General features: G+C 40.4%; 1 gene segment (V, D, J or C) and 1 further gene; both read right to left on the reverse strand.

The window, feature by feature from the left end:
• The window catches only part of Igh (immunoglobulin heavy chain complex), a 2,751,187-nt gene that overhangs the window by 1,843,017 nt on the left and 883,562 nt on the right, over positions 1-24,608 (reverse strand).
• On the reverse strand, positions 17,964-18,257 carry Ighv1-50 (immunoglobulin heavy variable 1-50). The segment is given in 1 exon segment: positions 17,964-18,257. A coding segment is annotated over 1 exon segment (294 nt).

Raw genomic sequence — 24,608 nt, forward strand, 5'->3', positions numbered from 1 at the left:
ACAGACACTACCTCAGAGTGAAAGGCTGGAAAACAATTTTCCAAGCAAATGGTCTGAAGAAACAAGTTGGAGTAGCCATTCTAATATCGGATAAAATCGACTTCCAACCCAAAGTTATCAAAAAAGACAAGGAGGGACACTTCATACTCATCAAAGGTAAAATCCTCCAAGAGGAACTCTCAATTCTGAATATCTACGCTCCAAATGCAAGGGCAGCCACATTCATTAAAGACATTTTAGTAAAGCTCAAAGCACACATTGCACCTCACACAATAATAGTGGGAGACTTCAACACACCACTTTCATCAAGGGACAGATCGTGGAAACAGAAACTAAACAGGGACACAGTGAAACTAACAGAAGTTATGAAACAAATGGACCTAACAGATATCTACAGAACATTTTATCCTAAAACAAAAGGATATACCTTCTTCTGAGCACCTCACGGGACCTTCTCCAAAATTGACCATATAATTGGTCACAAAACAGGCCTCAACAGATACAAAAATATTGAAATTGTCCCATGTATCCTATCAGACCACCATGGCCTAAGACTGATCTTCAATAACAACATAAATAATGGAAAGCCAACATTCACGTAGAAACTGAACAACACTCTCCTCAATGATACCTTGGTCAAGGAAGGAATAAAGAAAGAAATTAAAGACTTTTTAGAGTTTAATGAAAATGAAGCCACAACGTACCCAAACCTTTGGGACACAATGAAAGCATTTCTAAGAGGGAAACTCATAGTTCTGAGTGCCTCCAAGAAGAAACGGGAGAGAGCACATACTAGCAGCTTGACAACACATCTAAAAGCTCTAGAAAAAAAGGAAGCAAATTCACCCAAGAGGAGTAGACGGCAGGAAATAATCAAACTCAGGGGTGAAATCAACCAAGTGGAAACAAGAAGAACTATTCAAAGAATTAACCAAACGAGGAGTTGGTTCTTTGAGAAAATCAACAAGATAGATAAACCCTTAGCTAGACTTACTAAAGGGCACAGGGACAAAATCCTAATTAACAAAATCAGAAATGAAAAGGGAGACATAACAACAGATCCTGAAGAAATCCAAAACACCATCAGATCCATCAATATACAAAAGGTTATACTCAACAAAACTGGAAAACCTGGACGAAATGGACAAATTTCTGGACAGATACCAGGTACCAAAGTTGAGTCAGGATCAAGTTGACCATCTAAACAGTCCCATATCACCTAAAGAAATAGAAGCAGTTATTAATAGTCTCCCAGCCAAAAAAAAAAAAAGCCCAGGACCAGATGGGTTTAGTGCAGAGTTCTATCAGACCTTCAAAGAAGATCTAATTCCAGTTCTGCACAAACTATTTCACAAAATAGAAGTAGAAGGTACTCTACCCAACTCATTTTATGAAGCCACTATTACTCTGATACCCAAACCACAGAAAGATTCAACAAAGATAGAGAACTTCAGACCAATTTCTCTTATGAATATCGATGCAAAAATCCTCAATAAAATTCTTGCTAACCGAATCCAAGAACACATTAAAGCAATCATCCATCCTGACCAAGTAGGTTTTATTCCAGGAATGCAGGGATGGTTTAATATTCGAAAATCCATCAATGTAATCCATTATATAAACAAACTCAAAGACAAAAACCACATGATCATCTTGTTAGATGCAGGAAAAGCATTTGACAAGATTCAACACCCATTCATGATAAAAGTTTTGGAAAGATCAGGAATTCAAGGCCCATACCTAAACATGATAAAAGCAATCTACAGCAAACCAGTAGCCAACATCAAAGTAAATGGAGAGAAGCTGGAAGCAATCCCACTAAAATCAGGGACTAGACAAGGCTGCCCACTTTCTCCCTACCTTTTCAACATAGTACTTGAAGTATTAGCCAGAGCAATTCGACAACAAAAGGAGATCAAGGGGATACAAATTGGAAAAGAGGAAGTCAAAATATCACTTTTTGCAGATGATATTATAGTATATATAAGTGACCCTAAAAATTCTAACAGAGAACTCCTAAACCTGATAAGCAGCTTCAGTGAAGTAGGTGGATATAAAATAAACTCAAACAAGTCAATGGCCTTTCTCTATACAAAGAATAAACAGGCTGAGAAAGAAATTAGGGAAACAACACCCTTCTCAATAGTAACAAATAATATAAAATATCTTGGCGTGACTCTAACTAAGGAGGTGAAAGATCTGTATGATAAAAACTTCAAATCTCTGAAGAAAGAAATTAAAGAAGATCTCAGAAGATGGAAAGATCTCCCATGCTCATGGATTGGCAGGATCAACATTGTAAAAATGGCTATCTTGCCAAAAGCAATCTACAGATTCAATGCAATCCCCATCAAAATTCCAACTCAATTCTTCAACGAATTAGAAGGAGCAATTTGCAAATTCATCTGGAATAACAAAAAACCTAGGATAGCAAAAAGTCTTCTCAAGGATAAAAGAACCTCTGGTGGAATCACCATGCCTGATCTAAAGCTTTACTATAGAGCAATTGTGATAAAAACTGCATGGTACTGGTATAGAAACAGACAAGCAGACCAATGGAATAGAATTGAAGACCCAGAAATGAACCCACACACCTATGGTCACTTGATTTTCGACAAGGGAGCTAAAACCATCCAGTGGAAGAAAGACAGCATTTTCAACAATTGGTGCTGGCACAACTGGTTGTTATCATGTAGAAGAATGCGAATCAATCCATACTTATCTCCTTGTACTAAGGTCAAATCTAAGTGGATCAAAGAACTTCACATAAAACCTGAGACACTGAAACTTATAGAGGAAAAAGTGGGGAAAAGCCTTGAAGATATGGGCACAGGGGAAAAATTCCTGAACAGAACAGCAATGGCATGTGCTGTAAGATCGAGAATTGACAAATGGGACCTAATGAAACTCCAAAGTTTCTGCAAGGCAAAAGACACCGTCAATAAGACAAAAAGACCACCAACAGATTGGAAAAGGATTTTTACCCATCCTAAATCAGATACAGGGCTAATATCCAACATATATTAAGAACTCAAGAAGGTGGACTTCAGAAAATCGAACAACCCCATAAAAAATGGGGCTCAGAACTGAACAAAGAATTCTCACCTGAGGAATACCAAATGGCAGAGAAGCACCTGAAAAAATGTTCAACATCCTTAATCATCAGGGAAATGCAAATCAAAACAACCCTGAGATTCGACCTCACACCAGTCAGAATGGCTAAGATCAATAATTCAGGTGACAGCAGATGCTGGCGTGGATGTGGAGAAAGAGGAACACTCCTCCATTGTTGGTGGGATTGCAGGCTTGTACAACCACTCTGGAAATCAGTCTGGCGGTTCCTCAGAAAACTGGACATAGTACTACCGGAGGATCCAGCAATACCTCTCTTGGGCATTTATCCAGAAGATGCCCCAACTGGTAAGAAGGACACATGCTCCACTATGTTCATAGCAGCCTTATTTATAATAGCGAGAAGCTGGAAAGAACCCAGATGCCCCTCAACAGAGGAATGGATACAGAAAATGTGGTACATCTACACAATGGATTACTACTCAGCTATTAAAAAGAATGAATTTATGAAATTCCTAGCCAAATGGATGGACCTGGAGAGCATCATCCTGAGTGAGGTAACACATTCACAAAGGAACTCACACAATATGTACTCACTGATAAGTGGATATTAGCCCCAAACCTAGGATTCCCAAGATATAAGGTACAATTTGCTAAACACATGAAACTCAAGAAGAATGAAGACTGAAGTGTGGACACTATGCCCCTCCTTAGAATTGGGAACAAAACACCCATGGAAGGAGTTACAGAGGCAAAGTTTGGAGCTGAGATGAAAGGATGGACCATGTAGAGACTGCCATATCCAGGGATCCACCCCATAATCAGCATCCAAACGCTGACACCATTGCATACCCTAGCAAGATTTTATTGAAAGGACCCAGATGTAGCTATCTCTTGTGAGACTATGCCGGGGCCTAGCAAACACAGAAGTGGATGCTCACAGTCAGCTAATGGATGGATCACAGGGCTCCCAATGGAAGAGCGAGAGAAAGAACCCAAGGAGCTAAAGAGATCTGCAACCCTATAGGTGGAACAACATTATGAACCAACCAGTACCCCGGAGCTCTTGACTCTAGCTGCATATGTATCAAAAGATGGCCTAATCGGCCATCACTGGAAAGAGAGGCCCATTGGACACGCAAACTTTGTATGCCCCAGTACAGGGGAATGCCAGGGCCAAAAAGGGGGAGTGGGTGGGTAGGGGAGTGGGGGTGGGTGGGTATGGGGGACGTTTGGTATAGCATTGGAAATGTAAATGAGCTAAATACCTAATAAAAAATGGAAAAAAAATAAAAGTAAATTAGATTAAAAGGAAATTTTTTATTAGGTATTTATTTCATTTACATTAAATTTATAGGATAAAAGTACTTAGAAAATGTATTAAGTCTACGATGGAAACTTTAAAAATATCTGAAAAAACTAAAGTTAATTTAAAATTATAAATGTATGTATTTTCATGTTTATATGTTGAAAACTTGTTTTGATTTTTTTAAAGCGTTTAATCTCCAAATCCATTTTTAAATTCAACAGCTCCTATGAAATCATTCTCAGAGGATTCTTTGGAGAAGTTAATGTGCTGAGAACAACCACACACACACACACACACACACACACACATACACACACACACACAAATAAATAGAAAGAAAGGAAGAAAGAAAGAAGGAAGGAAGGAAGGAAGGAAGGAAGGAAGGAAGGAAGGAAGGAAGGAAGGAAAGAAGGAAGGAAGGAAGGAAGGAAGGAAGGAAGGGAAGGAAGAAAGAAAGAAACAAAGAAAGAAAGAAAGAAAGAAAGAAACAAACAAACAAAAAGTTAAAAAAATAAAGAAAACAAAAAGATTAAAACAGCCCTGAGAATGAAACAGCTCTGTACAGCGTAGATTCTGATTAGAATCACTGACAATGAGAATCTAGGAGTAAGAATAAGTTTATAAACTCATAAAATAGATTTTAGTATCTACCAAACACATGTTTGGTCAGTTACATAGTAATAAATATCTTCACATGATTCAGGGGAGACTATTGTGTATAAGAATTCATTACTGGAGAACTGAGAAACCAAAGACAAAAGAATAAGGTTTGTTTTCAACTCAACAACAATTAAAAAAACACACACACACACAAACCCACAAAATATAGCCAAAGTGATTAAAAGCATTATATACCCTAATCATAAATACCAAGTCCATTTTCTTCATGGATACACACCTAACTTTATCTAACACAAGCATTATTTGTTGTTTTTGAAAGAATAATTCTTTTCTTAAAAGAAAATTGATTAGGAGCTCATACTGCGTAGCTAAAGGACTAGGCAATGTAAATGCAAAAAATTTTAAGTACTATATTAAAGAAAAACATAATACTTTATTTAATAGCAACAATTTATAAATTAAGCGCCTCTTGAAAATACATTGTTTTTAGGTGCAAAAAAAAGGCATACAGAGAGTGCATATCATGTGTGTCTTTTGTGAATGGGTTACCTCACTTAGGATGGTATTCTCCATATCCATCCATTTGCCTAAGAATTTCATAAATTCATTGTTTTTAATTGCTGAGTAGCACTCCATTGTGTAAATATACCATATTTTCTATATCCATTCCTCTGTTGAGGGACATCTCAGTTCTTTCCATCTTCTGGCTATTATAAATAAGACTGCTATGAACATAGTGGAGCATGGGTCCTTATTACAAGTTGGAGGATCTTCTCGGTATAAGCCCAGGAGAGGTATTTCTGGATCTTCTGGTAGTACTATGTGCAATTTTCTGAGGAACCACCAAACTGATTTCCAGAGTGGTTGTACCAACTTGCAATCCCACCAGCAATAGAGGAGTGTTCCTCTTTCTCCACTTCCTCACCAGCTGTCATTTGAATTTTTAATCTTAGCCCTTCTGACTGGAGTGGATCAATGAACTCCACATAAAACCAGAGACACTGAAACTTATAGAGGAGAAAGTGGGGGAAAGCATTGAAGATATGGGCACAGGGGAAAAATTGCTGAACAGAACAACAATGGCTTGTGCTATAAGATCAAGAATCAACAAATGGGACCTCATAGAATTGCAAAACTTCTGTAAGGCAAAAGACACTCTCAATAAGACAAAAAGACCACCAACATATTGGGAAAGGAACTTTACCAATCCTAAACCCAATAGGGGACTAACTAACATCCAATATATACAAAGAACTCAAAAAGCTAGGTTCCAGAAAGTCAAATAACCCTATTTAAAAATGGGGTGCAGAGTTAAACAGAATTCTCAACTGAAGAGTACTGAATGACTGAAAAGCACCTGAAAAAAAATGTTCAGCATCCTTAATCATCCGGCAAATGCAAATCAAAACAACTCTGAGATTCCACCTCACACCAATCAGAATGTTGCTTATGTTCTTATGCTTGCATCTTGCCATCTGGTTATCTCTGGTATTATCTGGCCTCCCTGTCTCTGACTGGAGCCTGTTCTTCCTGTGAGATGTGATCCTGTTATTCTGGATGTGTCAGAACACCTGGGGAGTCAGGCTGCACCAGAGATGTGTGCTGTGTAGGTAGAGATCCAGAGTCTATGTTATGCTCCCAGAAGAGGTGGAAAACAGAATGTACTTTGGTCTCTGGCTGGGAAGGAAATCTGGGTCCAAAGGTCTCAGGATTCCCTATACACAGTGTAATGGGGCCGTGTATGGAGTCTTACTTGTGCTCCAGGGTTTGTCAAAATACCTGGGAAGTGTAGCTGCAACTGTGTGGGTACAGATTCAGAGCCAAGTCTCTGCTCCCAACAGAGGTGGAAACCAGAAGGAAAAAACTCTCTGGTGGGACAGGAAATCTCTACAAATATAATCTTTACACAGTGCATAAAAAGCTCACCCCAACTCAGGAATATGTGGAACAAATTCACTAATTTAATACTCCTTTTCTCTGAATCATAAATGTAAGGGTTTTCAGATGTGCATGGAGTAGTTCTGGGTCTCAGTTTGAATGTCTGAGGACAAGTGTTTAGAATTTTTTATGTATTTGTTAAATTTCTTTGAGCAATGTTATATAAATGTAGATGTTGAGCATCCTGCCAATAAGGTTTTTAAAAAACTAAAAAATATTGTGAAAAATTTGAAGCATCTCACTTACTCAAAAATTTTACTGAATGGCTTTTTTTTCCTTTTCTTTTTTATTCTTTAATTTTGTTTTTCACATTCCAGTCACTATCCTGCTACCAGTCCACCCTCCAAACATTACCATCCCATTCCTCTTCCCCTGTCTCCAAGAGAATGTGCCACTTCATTACACCCCTACCCCACCACCACCCCACCAGATCTTCCTACTCCCTTTTGCCACAAGTCTCTCAAGGGTTAGGTGTATCTTCTCTCACTGAGACCATACCAGGAAGTCCTCTGCTGTGTAGGTGTCAGGGGCCTCATATAGGATAGTTCATGCTGCCTGGCTGGTAGTTCAGTGTCCAAGAGATCTCAGGGGTTCAAGATAGTTGAATTTGCTTGTCTTCCTATGGGGTCACCGTTCTCCTCATCTTCTCTCAGGCTTTCCTTAATTCAACCACAGGGGTCATTGGTTTCTCTCCATTGGTTGGGCGAAAGTATCTGCATCTGACTCTTTCAGCTGCTCCTTGACCCTCTCAAGGACAGCCATGCTAGGCTCCTGTCTGTAAGCACAGGATAGCATCAGCAATACTATCAGGCCTTGGAGCCTCCCCTTGAGCTTCATCCCAATTTGGGCCAGTCACTGAACTTCCTTTCACTCAGGCTGTTCTGATTCTTTTCCATGCAGTTCTTTTAGACAGGAACAAGTCTGGGTTGCAATTTCTTACTGTAGGATGGCTACCCCATTCCTCCACTTGATGCCTTGTCTTTTACTGGAGAATGACTCCACAAGTTCCCCCTCCCCACAGTTGAGCAGGAATTGAGGGAGAATGCTGGAGGTAAGAAAAGCAGGTCCTATGTGCCTGGAGCTGCTGGTGGCAGCATGAGAGGAGGATGCTTTGCCCCTCCCTCCCTCACTGAATTGCATACAAGAGGAAATGTGAAGTGCTGAGATCTGAGCCTGAGATAGCCTGAGGAGCCCAGGAATTTCAAGCACTCCAGAGTTGGCCCCTCCCTCTCCCACACAGACCTGGGCAGTTAGACAGCCAGGCTGTCTGGCTCAGGGCTTCACCTGGGAGTTATGCAAACAGCTGAGAATATATTGCCAGGGAAGGGGCACTCTGAATCTCTCACATTAGCCCTCACCCTGGCTGAGAGAAGAGTTCCTCTCCAGAATTGGAGCAAGACTCCTAATAAAGATTTCTTTAAAAGAACAAAGAAAAGAATTCCTCATACTCTTGTACACTAAAAGTACTGCCTGCTTCCTCCAGCACAGGTGTTTACTGCTGACTAAAGACAGAGAGAGGATACTAACCTGACATGTGCCTTGCTTCCCCTTACAAAATCAGGGCAATCTTTGTGTGTCTGGTGGAGGTGGAGGAGGAGGCTGTAAATAGGACAGGAAACCATTCCTTAAACACCTCTGATGGCTGGATCAAGATGAGACAGAAGGGCAGGCATCCAGGGACATCAAAATGTATGTGACAAATGATACTTACAATCAGTGGGTCCTTACCAAAAAACAAACAAACAAGACAGACCCATAGAAGAGCCAAGCCTATCCCAGAGCAGCTGAAAGCTAAAGGACTCAAGCCTTAGGTTTTCAGAAGGAGGTGTCTACGCTGACTTGTACTCAGAGCACAGGGTCCAGGCATTTTCACCACACTCCAAATTCTTAAGAGATCTGTCACCAACATAGATAACTACTGTCTGTGAGGAAGCATTCCCCTAATCAAGCATAAACAAAGGATGACAGTGGATGGCAACAATCACAAAGTTTTTGCTCAGTGTCACACCTTGGTGCCCAGAGCAAGAAAACATCTCCAAGTCCGTTAAACTCCTACCTCACCTTTACAAGGGTATATTTGTACACTGTTTTTCTTCTGGCCAACACCAATGGCAGTAATAGCCACTAACAGCTGTCAAGGATTGACAGAGACCAGCATCTTATTCAGTTACTGAGTACTAACTGGAATCCATCTTGGATTTTGCAAATGTTTCTCAAGGCCATGTGGGCAGAAATAGCTGACCAGAAAGATAAAACCAGGTCTACGTAAATCCAAAAGTAGGGTATTATGCTTCTCCTCCCAGGATGGCAGTTGTTAGGTCTGTGCTTTTTGCAGCGCATTCTCCTGGCATCCTAGCATTCTCTCCAAAGCCAGGCAATATTACACTGTGTGACCCAATTATCAGGCTCAAGGGAAGCCAAAGGATTTGTCACGGTCCCTGGTCCAATAGAAGAATATATGGTAAATTCATAGTAATGATTATCTCTGATGAGTAGGATTATTACTATTCTAAATATCCTAAAATATACTTTATGAATTTGAGAGTTTTGTTATGGTTTCATTTGTGTTTTGAGTCAGAGTTTCTTTGTGTAGCCCTGCCTGTTCTGGAACTTTATTTGTAGACCAGACTGGCCTTGAATTCAGAGGTCTGCCTACCGCTGCCTACCCAGTGATGGGATTAATGGTGTGTACTACCTTCACTGGGAAATTATAAAATTTTAATATGAACCCATAGAATATTTGATACATGAAAAATTTCAAATGTACTTGAAAGTTTGGAAGCTAGAATGTATCGCCCCTACTAATAAAAATAAACACTATATATTATAATGTAAATGGTTGTTTTGCCGGCATGTGTATCTGTATGTAACATGTGGACCCAGTGTGTGAAGATATCAGAAAAAACATCAGATCCTGTATGACTGGAGTTACAGATGGTGGTGATCTGCCATGTGGGTGCTGGGAGTGTTGAGAATTGAACCTCTGTTCCTTGTAAGAGCAATAAATGCTTTAAAACACTGAGTTAACATTCCAGGACCACCCACCTTTATTTTCATTTACTATTTTATCAAAGAAGCTGGATCATTTGACGTGAAGAGTGTCCCATAGCTGTGGGTTAGAAACATTTTATTATTTATTATATTTATTTAGTGATTGATGGATTGATTGATTGATTGTATATGTATATATGTTTACACACACACACATGCCACATGTGTTAGCCAGAGGAATTTCTTCAACCCTTCCATCAAGTGGACCTCTAACATCCAATTCCAGTTGCCGGGTTTGGTCATGAGGGTCTTTATACTCTGAGCCATATTGCTGGCTAGGAATGTAACATCTTGATAGTATTCAATACTTCATACAGAATTCTGTTTGTTTCACATAGATGCTTCTTTTGATAGAGAAACCTCTTATCATTGAACAGCATGCTTTGTTTTTGCACAGAGGTAGGACAAGGCTAAACAATGTGGGGGCGTTTCCATCTATTTGAAAGATCAAATGTCCTGCCAGGCATCACTAGTGGTTGATGTTACAAAGGAACATTTCAGCAAGATAGAGTGGCACATTTATAAAAGTCCAGCACTACAAAGACATAGGCAGGAGGATTAGGAGTTTATGGGTAGCCTTAGTTCCACGAGACCTTGTGGTGGTTTGAATATGCTTGGCTTAGGTAGTAGCACTATTAGAAGATGTTTCCTTGTTGGAGGAGGAATTGTGTGACTGTGGGGGTGAGCTTACAGATCTTCCCTCTAGCCACTTGGAACTCAGGCTTCTCCTAGCAGCCTTTAGATCAAGATGTAGAACTCTCAGCTTCTTTCTTGCCATGCTGTGTAGACACTGCTATGTTCCCACCTTGATGATAAGGGACTGAATCTCTGAACATATAAGCCAGACCATGAGTTATCTTGGTCATAGTGTCTCCTCACAGCAGTAAAAACCTAAATAAGACACACTCTGACTCAAAACAAGCAAGCAAGCAAGCAAGCAAACAAACACCAATAGTAACAACTCAACCAACCAACTAACCAACCAATCAGAAGAAAGAATCCCACATAATTTTCCTTTCATCAACTATTTTATTGCATATCAAAATAGAACACAAAGGTAAAGTAGAAACCTCTAGATCTTTGAGGAGTTAGTTATGTCAAATGATATTTTGTTGGAGCACACAGGTGAAAGAATGTCTTCCTGACCCAGCCTACTGAAGAGTCAAACAGGATCTGAGGAACCACCTGTGGAGAGAATGAGAGGCGAGGTACACAAGGACGGACAGCAAGTCTGATTGATCAAGCTGTCAATTTTTTATTGTTCCCAGGCAGGTTTTATGCACACAGAAGCAGGGTATGGGGAGGGAGATGACTCAGATCACTTTGTTTCTGGGAGAACTCCCCTGTTCCCAAAAGCAGGATATTGGCTAGGAAAAAAGTTCAGCAGGAGGAACAGAACAGAATGGTTTGCTAGGTACCTGTCCACAAGATCTATAGCTATTTGTTCTTAACTTGGGGTAGTACTTTCCCATAGAGGCCTCAACTTTTTCCCACAGAAATATCAACTAAGCTACTATTTTTCCACTAAGGCCAAGACTTCGTAAACAAGCACTTATGGCTGACAAGGCAGTTAACATTCAAACAGGGTCGCTCCTATCATCTTCCTAAAACAAACACATAGAAGAATGTTGTCCTGAAGCAGACACATGTGAAAGGATGTTTTGATATAGCAAACATGTGGAAGGATCTGTGAGGAAAGAGTATCAATATGACCCCACAGAAATGGGGAGACTAGCACTGAGCCTTGGTTTGGTTTACTCAACTTCTCTACTCTTCACTAAAGTCATGCATGTATTGGTTTGCCATATACATCATTGGTGAGCTCAACTTGTGATAATGCCACCACTGACTCAAACTCACTTAAAAACTGCTCATGAGGTTTCTCTGACCTTGCATCAGGCCTCTTGGGCAGCCCTGTGGTTTCTTCAGGATTGAACTACATCTGCTGGTTTGTGACTGGTGTGTACCTGCCTAGAGATCTGCAGCTGTTGAGGAATATTTGGTGTTTGCTATGTGAATGAACTCCTGCCATAAGTTCAAGCTCACTCCCAAAGTACTATTGCTGAACAGTCCACTTCCCCCATAGCATAAAAACTTTTCTCTTTCACTATCTACTGAGTGGTGGGCTAGAAGAGAGTTTGTACCTTCAGTAAATATAGGTTGCCAAAAATTTATGCCTACACAATGGAAAGGGGTTGATTCTCTTTAAGAGTCATATTCAACATTTATATATGCAAGATATATGATCTATAACACATACACACACACACATATTTGTTAGAGGGACTGGTGACTGAACTCTGGGCCTTATACATGATAGACAAATACTCTATGGATTGACATCTCTAAACTTGCTGGCCTCGGCTGTAGTGTTGAGTATCAAACCCAACACTTTTTATGACAACTATTTGCTACCATGGTAGTTAATCTTCTGTCACCATGTCTAAGTAACTGCTACACACAGTGTAAAGGAGGAAAGATTTCATTCCTCATTTGAGATGGTTTGTTCATGTCCCCCTGACTTCACTGATTTGGGACCATGTGTGGTGAGGCAGAACAGAGTGGCAAAGACCATGTAGTAGAGGAAAGTAGTTTTCCTATCAGTGGATAGGAGACAGAAAGCAAGAAAAAGGTACCAGGGTGAAGGCATTTTATGCAAGGGCACTCTTCCAATGAACCACTACCTACAACAAGGTATTGAATCACAGCCCTAATGATCCAGATGTCTCTTGAATCTCCTTCATATTTACAGCTGTGCTTGATGAATCTTCTAGACAACTTACAGTAAAATCAAGCTGACACCCAAGATTAACATCACAACCACTGAGCCACATACATACACAGCTCTTAGCAACAAGTTTTCAAATAATTACGTGGTTTTCTAAAGGCTACCAGAGTAGCTTAGTATTTTTGTATTATAATGAATAAAAGGAGTTAAAAATAGTCAATACGTTTTAATCTATTTATCTTTCTTTTTAGCTCATTTAACACAAATTGTCTCTTTTTGTTTTTGTTTTGTTTTTGTTTTTTGAGACAGTTTCTCAGTATAGCCCTGGCTATCCTGGAACTCACTTTGTAGACCAGGCTGGCCTCAAACTCAGAAATCTGCCTGCCTCTGCCTCCCAAGTGCTGGGATTAAAGGCGTGCACCACCACCACCACCTGGCCACAAATTGCCTCATTTTAAAGTCTCTAAGACAGCGTTTCTCTGTGCAGCCCTGGTTGTCCTGGAACTTGCTCTGTAGATCAGAATGTCCTTGAACTCAGAATCTGTGGGACTGTGATAGGCAGCTTATTTTAGTTGAATGGGGCTTCCTCCTGTGACACAATAGAGAAATCTACAAGGGACAGAAAAGCGAGCCACGTTCCCAGAATCAGGTTCCTGTTCATGATTCTGTGACTATCAGTCATGTATACAATTTCCCAAGCTTCTGGCATTCTGGTTAGACTCCACTCCTGCAGTTATGTGACTATAGCCAGGTAGGATCTTCCCCACAGTTACCTGGCAACAGTAAGATCGCCCAGCCCATTAAAAAAGGGCTATTTGGCCACTCCTTGCAATCTTTAAGCCCTCACCTTTCTTACTCCCTAGCCCTACTTCTCTCTTTCCCTTCTCCCCGCTCTACATGTGGCCATTGCCTGACTCTCTCTCTTTCTACCTTCTTTCTTTCTCCATGCCTTTCTACAATAAAGCTAGAAACCATAAACTGTCTCAGCTCATCAAGGCCCGCCATGCTTGAAAAATGGGATAGGTTCTCTCTCTCTCTCTCTCTCTCTCTCTCTCTCTCTCTCTCTCTCTCTCTCTCTCTCATGATTTGACCCCATTAGACTGTGTGTGTGTGTGTTTCTGTGTCTTTTTTATAATTGTTTTTTTTTTTGCTTCTGTTTCTTTCTAATTCCCCCTTTAAATTAACTCTCTCTTTCTTTTTCTTTATTTTTTATTAGGTATTTTCCTCATTTACATTTCCAATACTATCCCAAAAGTCCCCCATACCCACCCCCCCCACTCCACTACCCACCCACTCCCCCTTTTTGGCCCTGGCATTACCCTGTACTGGGGCATATAAAGTTTGCAAGTCCAATGGGCCTCTCTTTCCAGTGATGGCTGACTAGGCCATCTTTTGATACATATGCAGTTAGAGACAAAAGCTCATGGGTACTGGGTAGTTCATATTGTTGTTCCACCTATAGGGTTGCAGTTCCCTTTAGCTCCTTGGGTACTTTCTCTAGCTCCTCCATTGGGAGCGCTGTGATCCATCCAATACCTGACTGTGAGCATCCACTTATGTGTTTGCTAGGCCCCTACATAGTCTCACAAGAGACAGCTATATCTGGGTCCTTTCAGCAAAATCTTGCTAGTGTATGCAATGGTGTCAGCGTTTGGAGGCTGATTATGGGATGGATCCCTGGATATGGCAATCACTAGATGGTCCATCCTTTTGTCACAGCTCCAAATTTTGTCTCTGTAACTCCTCCCATGGGTGTTTTGTTCCCAATTCTAAGAAGGGGCAAAGTGTCCACACTTTGGTATTCGTTCTTGAGTTTCATGTGTTTTGCAAATTGTATCTTGTATCTTGGGTATTTTAAGTTTCTGGATCTTTACCTATCGTAAATAAGATAGGGCACTAATATCCAATATATATAAAGAACTCAATAAGGTGGACTACAGAAAATCAAACAATCCCATTAAAAAATGAGGCTCAGAGCTAAACAAAGAATTGTCACCTGAGAAAAACCAAATGGCTGAGAAGCACCTGAAAATATGTTCAGCATCCTTAATCATCAGGGAAATGCAAATCAAAACAACTCTGAGATTCCACCTCACACCAGTCAGAATGGCTAAGATCAAAAATTCAGATGACAGCAGATGCTGGTGAGGATGTGGGGAAAGAGGAACACTCCTCCATTGTTGGTGGGATTGCAAGCTTTTACAACCACTCTGGAAATCAGTCTGCTGGTTCCTCACAAAATTGGACATAGTACTACCAGAGGATCCCGCAATACCTCTCCTGAGCATACATCCAGAAGATGTTCCAACCGGTAAGAAGGACACATGCTCCGCTAAGTTCATAACAGCCTTATTTATAATAGCCAGAACCTGGAAAGAACCCAGATGCCCCTCAACAAGGAATGGATATAGAAAATGTGGTACATTTACACAATGGAGTAATACTCAGCTATTAAAAGGAATGAATTTATGAAATTCATAGGGAAATGGATGGACCTGGAGGGCTTCATCCTGAGTAAGGAAATCCAATCACAAAATAACTCACATGATATGTATTCACTGATAAGTGGATATTAGCCCAGAAACTTAGAATACACAAGATATAAGATAGAATTTGTAAATCACATGAAACAAAAGAAGAAAGAAGACCAAAATGTGGACACTTTGCCCCTTCTTAGAATTGGGAACAAAACACCCATGTTTTGTTACAGAGTTACAGAGACAAAGTGTGTGGCTTAGACGAAAGGATGGACCATCTAGAGACTGCCGTACCTGGGGATCCATTACATAATCAGCCTCCAAAGGCTGATACCATTGCAAACAGTAGGAAGGTTTTGCTGAAAGGACCCTGATATAGCTGTCTCTTGTGAGGCTATTCTTGGGCCTAAAAAACACAGAAGTGGATGCTTACAGTCAGCTATTGGATGGATCACAGGGCCCCCAAAGGAGGAGGTAGAGAAAGTACCCAAGGAGCTAAAGGGGTCTGCAACCCTATAGGTGGATCCACAATATGAATTAACCAGTACCCCCCGAAGCTCATGTCTCTAGCTGTATATGTATACGAAGATGCCCTAGTTGGCCACCAGTGGAAAGAGAGGCCCCATTGGTCTTGCAAACTTTATATGCCTAAGTACAGGGGAATGTCAGGGCCAAGAAGTGGGAGTGGGGGGTAATGGGGGGGAGGGCATGGGGGACTTTTGGGGTAGCATTGGAAATGTAATTGAAGAAAATACCTAATTTTTAAAAAGGAAAAAAAAAGTTTACTGTCAGCAAGTAATGGGTATATGTAAAACCATACCCTAATTCTCAGAGTGGGCCTGAGGTTAAATACCTTTTCCAGGGAGGAATGTCTGGGAACAGAAGCTTTTTGGCTAAGCTCTGCAGTTCTTTGGGAACCTCATTAGCATGAAGAACACTTTTGGGCCTTCTTTACTGTGGTCATGTCTCTTGTCCTATTGTCTTAGTCTGAGATGTTCGGGGTGTTGCCATATGTACAGGAAGCAGGGCTTGGGACCTTGACCCTTCTTGACTGATGGCCAGGAATCTCGCTCAGGGACAGAGGTGACTTGACAGTGGCCTGGTGCCACGAGCAAGTGAAGCTCCTCTTGTTCTTTCTCTGGGGCTTCTAGCCTTTAGGTTGATCTTACCTGAGTTGCTCTCCACCACCCATCACTGCAAATCTTGAGAACCTCAGTAAATGATCAGGATAGAAGCCATACCTGACATACACTGCAGAGGACTGCCTGGTCTAGCCTCAGTCAGAAGAGAAGCACCTAACCCTCAAGAGACTTGAGATCCCAGGGAGTGGGAAGGAGCCATCTTAATTGTGACAGGGGAGGATGAATAGGATGAGGAACTGTCAAAGGCATGACTGGGAGGGGGATAATGACTGGACTGGAAAAAATAGGTTTAAAAAATAAAAAATATATTAATTAAATTAAAAAATGAAACATAATTAAAACACGCAAACAGAACAAAACAAAACAAAATAAAACAAAACAAAATATAAACAAAACAGAACAAAGAGTAACCTGGGTGATCCCAATACACCTTTCTATTCTGGGAGTTAGGGGCATTGAATATTCTCTTTCTAGATAGATTTTTTTAATTAATGTTTGTATTTCCCCAATCTTGCAGCACTTACAGAAAAAACAGCCCCACACTGAAATGAGACTACATTATTTTTTGTGCCACTTACTGATCCAGGAGTAAAATTTTCTGTAAGAACTTTTTGAATAAACTTTATGAATAACATCAACCCAAATGGTGAGTGTGATAATGTTCACAAACTGGAACTATGCTAGCAGATACATTTGCCCTGTTGTGCTCTTCTCCCATACATTGGGGAAATGAACATCTTGCTTAGTGCAGATGGTTTCAAATAAAAACATAAGCAGTATACTGATCAACACATAAATCTTTCTCTTTATCAGATGTTTGATGCTCCTGCAAAAGCTTTGGTATTGGGCATAAACATGGATTGTGGGGGTGCCCCACTGTCAGAGAAGGGAATTTTCTTTAAGAAACATTAAAAGCAGAATTAATTTAATGTTAAGATTAGAGTCTCATACCAAATGACTCAAGTGGTTTTTGTCTTCCTTCTACTCGTCAATTGACTGACTCATCTTTAGTCAGTAGGAATGATAAGGTTTCAGCCCCCTTGTCAACACTTCTGTTTCCACTGTTCTATGTTATATACATGCTGATAAGACATCAAAGGGTTTTCCATGTGGGGATGTAACACAGAACAGGATGTATTAGCATATATGTGCATTCTGCGTTCAATTCCTGGCACCAAAGCTAAAGAGAGGTCTTCAGGGACTTCCCTTTTCAAACCTTATAGGACACCAACTACTCTTAAAAGGGACATGGAACAAAAAGCAGAAATACTCACTTTTATTCCATCAATAATATGAGGTTCTTATATAGTACTCTGAAGTTCTTCCTGTCAGGAAACCTGAACCCAAACTATGCCTCTGTGAAAACCAAAGTCCTTTGTCCTAAAAGTGATAATTTTAACCGTGAGCATCACATTATCATGGACCCATTCACATAAAACTGCCAACTTTGTCATTTGCCAAAGTTAGATTTCAAACAATACATGTCCGGGGCCCATACTACACACCATCCTGGCTGTATCTGAGAAAGTCTACAAGCAAACCTTCTCTGAGTCTCCTAACTCCCAGGGCAGTTTGCTACTCCTCCAGGGTTTCTGACACTCTCAGGATGTGGTTGCAACACTGTGTCTTGCACAGTAATAGACCGCAGAGTCCTCAGATGTCAGGCTGCTGAGCTGCATGTAGGCTGTGCTGGAGGATGTGTCTACAGTCAATGTGGCCTTGCCCTTGAACTTTTGATTGTAGTTAGTATAGCTATCAGAAGGATCAATCTCTCCGATCCACTCAAGGCCCTGTCCAGGCCTCTGTTTTACCCACTGCATCCAGTAGCTGGTGAAGGTGTAGCCAGAAGCCTTGCAGGACAGCTTCACTGAAGCCCCAGGCTTCACAAGCTCAGCCCCAGGCTGCTGCAGTTGGACCTGAGAGTGGACACCTGTGGAGAGAAAGGCAGAGTGGATGTCATTGTCACTCAAGTGTATGGCCAGACATCGAGCCTGCTACTGTGAGCCCCTTACCTGTAGCTGTTGCTACCAAGAAGAGGATGATACAGCTCCATCCCATGGCGAGGTCCTGTGTGCTCAGTAACTGTAAAGAGAACAGTGATCTCATGTTTTTCTGTGTGTGGTATAGACAACCCTATATTTACCATGTAGACTCACAGGATTTGCATATTCATGAGCAGGATACATATTAGATGAGCACCTACTCCTGCAGGAGAAGAAGAGACACCTGGGTCAGGAATCAGGATGCTGAAACCCAAGTCATAGTCTTGTCTGAGGTAATTCATCCCATACCTCATCCCTGAACCTTGTGTTGAGGCTATGGATGTAACATTATAGCCTGTGCACTAAAAAGATTTGCATCCTGAGACAGTGGCCCCACTTGTGACACAGTTGACAGATGGATTTACAGGTGGTTAGAAGGATGAGAATAGTGATGGGAAATCTCAAAAACAGCTAACTTATTAGAAGTCACAGCCTCCTTTCAATACATACAATTAATATTTGCCTTTCCAATATCGAATACATTAGAAATGTCAACCAAAAGACCAAAACTAAATATACTTCAGAAACTTTTATTATTATTATTATTATTATTTTTGGTTTGGCAGATTTGCAGAAGTAAATTCAGTGCACGGTCATATTTCTATGTTAATAAGTAGTGAACCACTGCTGCTACCATGTAACATTGAACAAGTAAAGTAGGTTACGACTACCTTATGCTGTGTCTTTCATTTTTCATATGGCAGCAGTCCTTGATTTATTTATGATGTTCTTAGCTAACTAGTTCTATCACTTTACATGTAATTTGAATGTGATGCCAGTTCTTGCTTCTTAATAGTTGGGCTCTTTTTATGGTAAAATAAAAAAAATTATTATATAGAGAAACAGAAACAAATAAATTCACTTTTAAACAATGAACAGGAATATTACTGTTGCTGGAGGTTACAGAAATTTGCGTTTCCTACAATTAGTCATGGTAATGGATGAGAAGCACTTATCCTAGGAAGGAACCAAGTACTTAGCTGTCCTGCAACTATTCAGAAACTTTTATACATGAGTGATTATTGCAGCATTATCAGAAGAACTAAATTATATACATAAACTGTGTATAGATCAATAGAAGATTGCATCAAGAAGACATGAATATATATGATATAAATTCATATATATATAAATGATATATATATCATTGAAGTGTTTAACTTCAAAGAATCTTCACTGCCTTTGTGCATGGAAACATTACATGTCAATCACAATACATACGTGTAAGTTAAGATGGAAAACAACAGAAGACACACAGTCCCCTCCACACCCACAGCATCTCTCTGCTGACCATTCTTGGCCCCATTGTGCCCCCTGCTGGTCCAGAACTCACATGCAAGTAGATTTCTCATAAAGTTTTCCCAGTCTGACTTGACTAGTAAGGTTACCCTGAAAGTAAGAGTGTGCTTACTTGGATCAGCCTCATGGAAAAAAATGGCTCTTGCTTATCTGCAGATGACTGGTGTCTCAGTGTCTGAATTTAAGTTGTTTCTACATTATTCTCAGTTCTTCTTTCAAAGTAATCCTCTTTCCTAGTGGCAGTTGGATACAACTCTAGCAGTACCAATTTGTAATAAGTTCTAAACAAGAGAGATCAGGGTCTTTGTTGCCTTTATCAAGCTGTACCTTGGCCAGAGCAGCTGAGGGTAGAAGAACAATGATGAGTCTTGAGCTCTTATATATTGCCCCCATGTATCCACGTAGGAATTACTGAAGTAGTCACATACAACAAAATGAGGAAGAACCACTGTGGTACTCACATAAAAGTTAACAGCCCAAAAGAAATTCACATTAGCAAGGAAGTAGAAATCAAGCAACTGTATTCTTCAACTCAATCTGTTTCTCAACCTGCATGTGCATCAATTTAATGGGTTGAGGTTAGAGAGGAAATCCCCATGATAGAGAAACTAATAGGCAGAGAATCTGTGTACTTATAAGTCTTTATCTCTAGCACAATAACTTTCCAATCCAGTGTCCTCTTATCTCCACTTGGTTGATTTCTGTCCTAAGTTTGATTACTTCCTGCCCTCTATGCCTCTTGGGTGAACTTGCTTCCTTTCATTCTAGAGTTTGTAGGTGTACTGTCAGGATGTTAGTGTATGCTCTCTCTAGTTTCTTTTTGGAAGTACTAGGGCTATGAGTTTTCCCAATAGGACTGCCTTCATTGTGTCTCATAATTTTGGGTATGTTGTGGCTTTACTTTCATTACTCTCAAAAAGTCTTTAATTTCTTTACTTCTTCCTTGACCAAGATATCTTGAGTTGAGTGTTGTTCAGTTTCCACGTGAATGTTGACTTTTGATTATTTATCTTGTTATTGAAGATCAGCCTTAGTCCTTGGTGATCTGATAGGATGCATGGGATAATTTCAATATTTTTGTATCGGTTGAGGCCTGTTTTGTGATCAATGATATGGTCAGTTTTGGAGGAGGTACCATGAGGTGCTGAGAAGAAGATATATCCTTTTGTTTTAGAATAAAATATTCTGTAGATATCTGTTAAATCCATTTGTTTCATAACTTTTTTTAGTGTCCATGTGACTCTGTTTAGTTTCTGTTTCCAGGATCTGTACATTGGAGAGAGTGGGGTGTTGAAGTCTCCCACTATTATTGTGTGAGGTGCAATGTGTGATTTGAGCATAACTAAAGTTTCTTTAATGAAAGTGGCTGACCTTGCATTTGGAGCATAGATATTTAGAATTGAGGATCATCTTGGTAGATTTTACCTTTGATGAGTCTAAAGTGTCCCTCCTTGTCTTTTTTGATAACTTTGGGCTGGAAATTGATTTTATTTAATACTAGAATGGCTACTCCAGCTTGTTTCTTTGTAACATTTGCTTGGAAAATTGTTTTCCAGCCTTTTACTCTGAGGTAGTGCATGTCTTTTTCCCTGAGGTGGGTTTCCTGTAAGCCACAAAATGTTGGGTCCTCTTTGTGTAGCCAGCTTGTTAGTCTATGTCTTTTTGCTGGGGAATTTAGCCCATTGATGTTAAGAGAAATCAAGGAAAAGTAATTATTGCTTCCTGTCATTTTTGTTTTTAAAGCTGGGAATCTGTTCTTGTGGTTGTCTTCTTTTAGTTTTGTTAAAGGATTACTTTCTTACTTTTTCTAGGGTGTAGTTTCCATCTTTGTGTTGGTGTTTTACCTTTATTATCCTTTGAAAGGCTGGATTCATGGAAAGATATTGTGTGAATTTGGTTTTACCCTGTAATACTTTGGTTTTGCCATCTATGGTAACTGAGAGTTTTGCTGGGTGTAGTAGTCTGGGCTGGCATTTGTGTTCTCTTAGTTTCTATATAACATCTGTCCAGGATCTTCTGGTTTTCATAGTCTCTGGCGGGAAGTCTGGTATAATTCTTTCTTTCTTTTTTTTATTACTTATTTTCCTCAATGACATTTCCAATGCTATACCAAAAGTCCCCCATACCCTCCCACCACTTCCCTACCCACCCATTCTCATTTTTTTGGCCCTGGCGTTCCCCTGTACTGGGGCATATAAACTTTGTGTGTCCGATGGGCCTCTCTTTCCAGTGATGGCTGACTAGGCCATCTTTTGATACATATGTAGCTCGAGTCAAGAGCTCTGGGGTACTGGTTAGTTCATAATGTTGTTGCACCTACAGGGTTGCAGATCCCTTTAGCTCCTTGGATACTTTCTCTAGCTCCTCTATTGGGGGCCCTGTGATCCATCCAATAGCTTACTGTGAGCATCCACTTCTGTGTTTGCTAGGCCCCTGCCTAGTCTCACAAGAGACAGCTATATCTGGGTCCTTTCAGCAAAATCTTGCTAGTGTATGCAGTGGTGTCAGCGTTTGGAAGCTGATTATGGGGTGGATCCCTAGATAAGGCAGTCTCTAGATGGTCCATCCTTTTGTCGCAGCTCCAAACTTTGTCTCTGTAACTCCTTCCATGGGTGTTTTGTTCCCAATTCTAAGAAGGAGCACAGTTTCCACACTTTGGTCTTCATTCTTCTAGAGTTTCATGCATTTGGTAAATTATATCTTATATCTTGGGTATACTAAGTTCTGGGCTACTATCCACTTATCAGTGAGTACATATTGTGTGAGTTCCTTTGTGATTGGGTTACCTCACTCAGGATGATGCCCTCCAGGTCCATCCATTTGCCTAGGAATTTCATAAATTCATTCTTTTTAATAGCTGAGTAGTACTCCATTGTGTAAATGTACCACATTTTCTGTATAGATTCCTCTGTTGAGGGGCATCTGGGTTCTTTCCAGCTTCTGGCTATTATAAATAAGGCTGCTATGTACATAGTGGAGCATGTGTCCCTTATACCGGTTTGGACATCTTCTGGATATATGCCGAGAAGAGGTATTGCTGGATCCTCCGGTAGTACTATGTCCAATTTTCTAAGGAACTGCCAGACTGATTTCCAGAGTGGTTGTACAAGCTTGCAATCCCACCAACAGTGGAGGAGTGTTCCTCTTTCTCCACATCCTCGCCAGCATCTGCTGTCACCTGAATTTTTGATCTTAGCCATTCTGACTGGTGTGAGGTGGAATCTCAGGGTTGTTTTGATTTGCATTTCCCTGATAATTAAGGATGTTGAACATTTTTTCAGGTGCTTCTCTGCCATTCGGTATTAGTCAGGTGAGAATTCTTTGTTAAATTCTGAGCCCCATTTTTAATGGGGTAATTTGTTTTTCTGGAGTCCACCCCCTTCAGTTCTTTATATATATTGGATATTAGTCCCCTATCTGATTTAGGATAGATAAAGATCTTTTCCCAATCTGATGGTGGCCTTTTTGACTTATTGACAGTGTCTTTTGCCTTGCAGAAGCTTTGCAGTTTCATGAGGTCCCATTTAGTGGATCCAGGAACTTCACATAAAACCAGAGACACTGAAACTTATAGAGGAGAAAGTGGGGAAAAGCCTCGAAGATATGGGCATAGGGGAAAAATTCTTGAATAGAACAGCAATGGCTTGTGCTGTAAGATCTAGAATCGACAAATGGGACCTCATGAAACTGCAAAGTGTCTGGTATAATTCTAATAGGACTGTCTTTATATGTTACTTGAACTTTTTCCCTTACTGCTTTTAATATTCTGTCTTTATTTAGTGTATTTGTTGTTTTGATTATTATGTGTCGGGATGAATTTCTTTTCTAGTCCAGTCTATTTTCGAGTTCTGTAGGCTTCTTGTATGTACATGGGCATCTCTTTCTTTAAGTTAGGGAAGTTTTCTTCTTTAATTTTGTTGAAGATGTTTGCTGGCCCTTTAAGTTGAAAACCTTCATTCTCATCTACTCCTATTATCCATAGGTTTGATCTTCTCGTTGTGTCCTGGATTTCCTGGATGTTTTGAGTTAGGATCTTTTTGCATTTTGCATTTTCTTTGATAGCTGTGTCCATATTCCCTATGGAATTTCTGTACACGAGATTCTCTCTTCCATCTCTTGTATTCTGTTGCTGATGCTCACATCTATTGTTCCTGATTACTTTCCTAGGGTTTGTATCTCCAGAGTTGTCGTCTCCCTTTGGGTTTTCTTCATTGTTTCTCCTTCCATTTTTAGATCTTGGGTGGTTTTGTTCAATTCCATCACCTGTTTGGTTGGGTTTTCCTGCAATTCTTTAAGGGATTTTTGTGTTTCTTCTACCTGTTTATCAGTGTTTGCCTGTAGTTCTTTAAGGACTTATAACTATTTAGCAGTGTTCTCCTGTAATTCCTTGAGGGATTTTTGTGTTTCCTCTTTAAGGGCTTCTACATCTTTAGCACTGTTCTCCTGTATTTCTTTATGTGAGTTATTAATGCCCTTCTTTAAATCTTCTACAACCATCATGATATATGATTTTAAATCCACGTCTTGCTTTTCGGGTGTGCTGGGGTATCCAGGACTCGTTGTGTTGGGAGTACTGGGTTCTGATGATGCCCAGTGTTCTTGGTTTCTGTTAGTAAGATACTTACGTTTGCCTTTCACCATCTGGAAATCTCTGGTGTTAATGATCAAGCTGTCTCTAGTTGAAGCTTGATCCTCCTGTGATTCTGTTAGCCTCTGTCAGCACTTCTGGAAGTCCAAATCTCACCTGAGTTCCAGTGGTCAGAACACTCTCTACAGGCAAGCTCTCCTCTTGCAGGGCAGGTTTCCAGCAGTCTGGAGCTCTGATTCACCTCCTGAGCTCTGGAGTCAAAACCCTCCCTGTAGGCCGACTCTCCTCTAGCAAGGAATGTGCCCAGGGGTCCTCTTCTCAGCTCTGCCTCCTGGCTGAGG

Source organism: Mus musculus, chromosome 12, assembly GCF_000001635.26.
Source record: "Mus musculus strain C57BL/6J chromosome 12, GRCm38.p6 C57BL/6J".
NCBI lineage: Eukaryota > Metazoa > Chordata > Mammalia > Rodentia > Muridae > Mus > Mus musculus.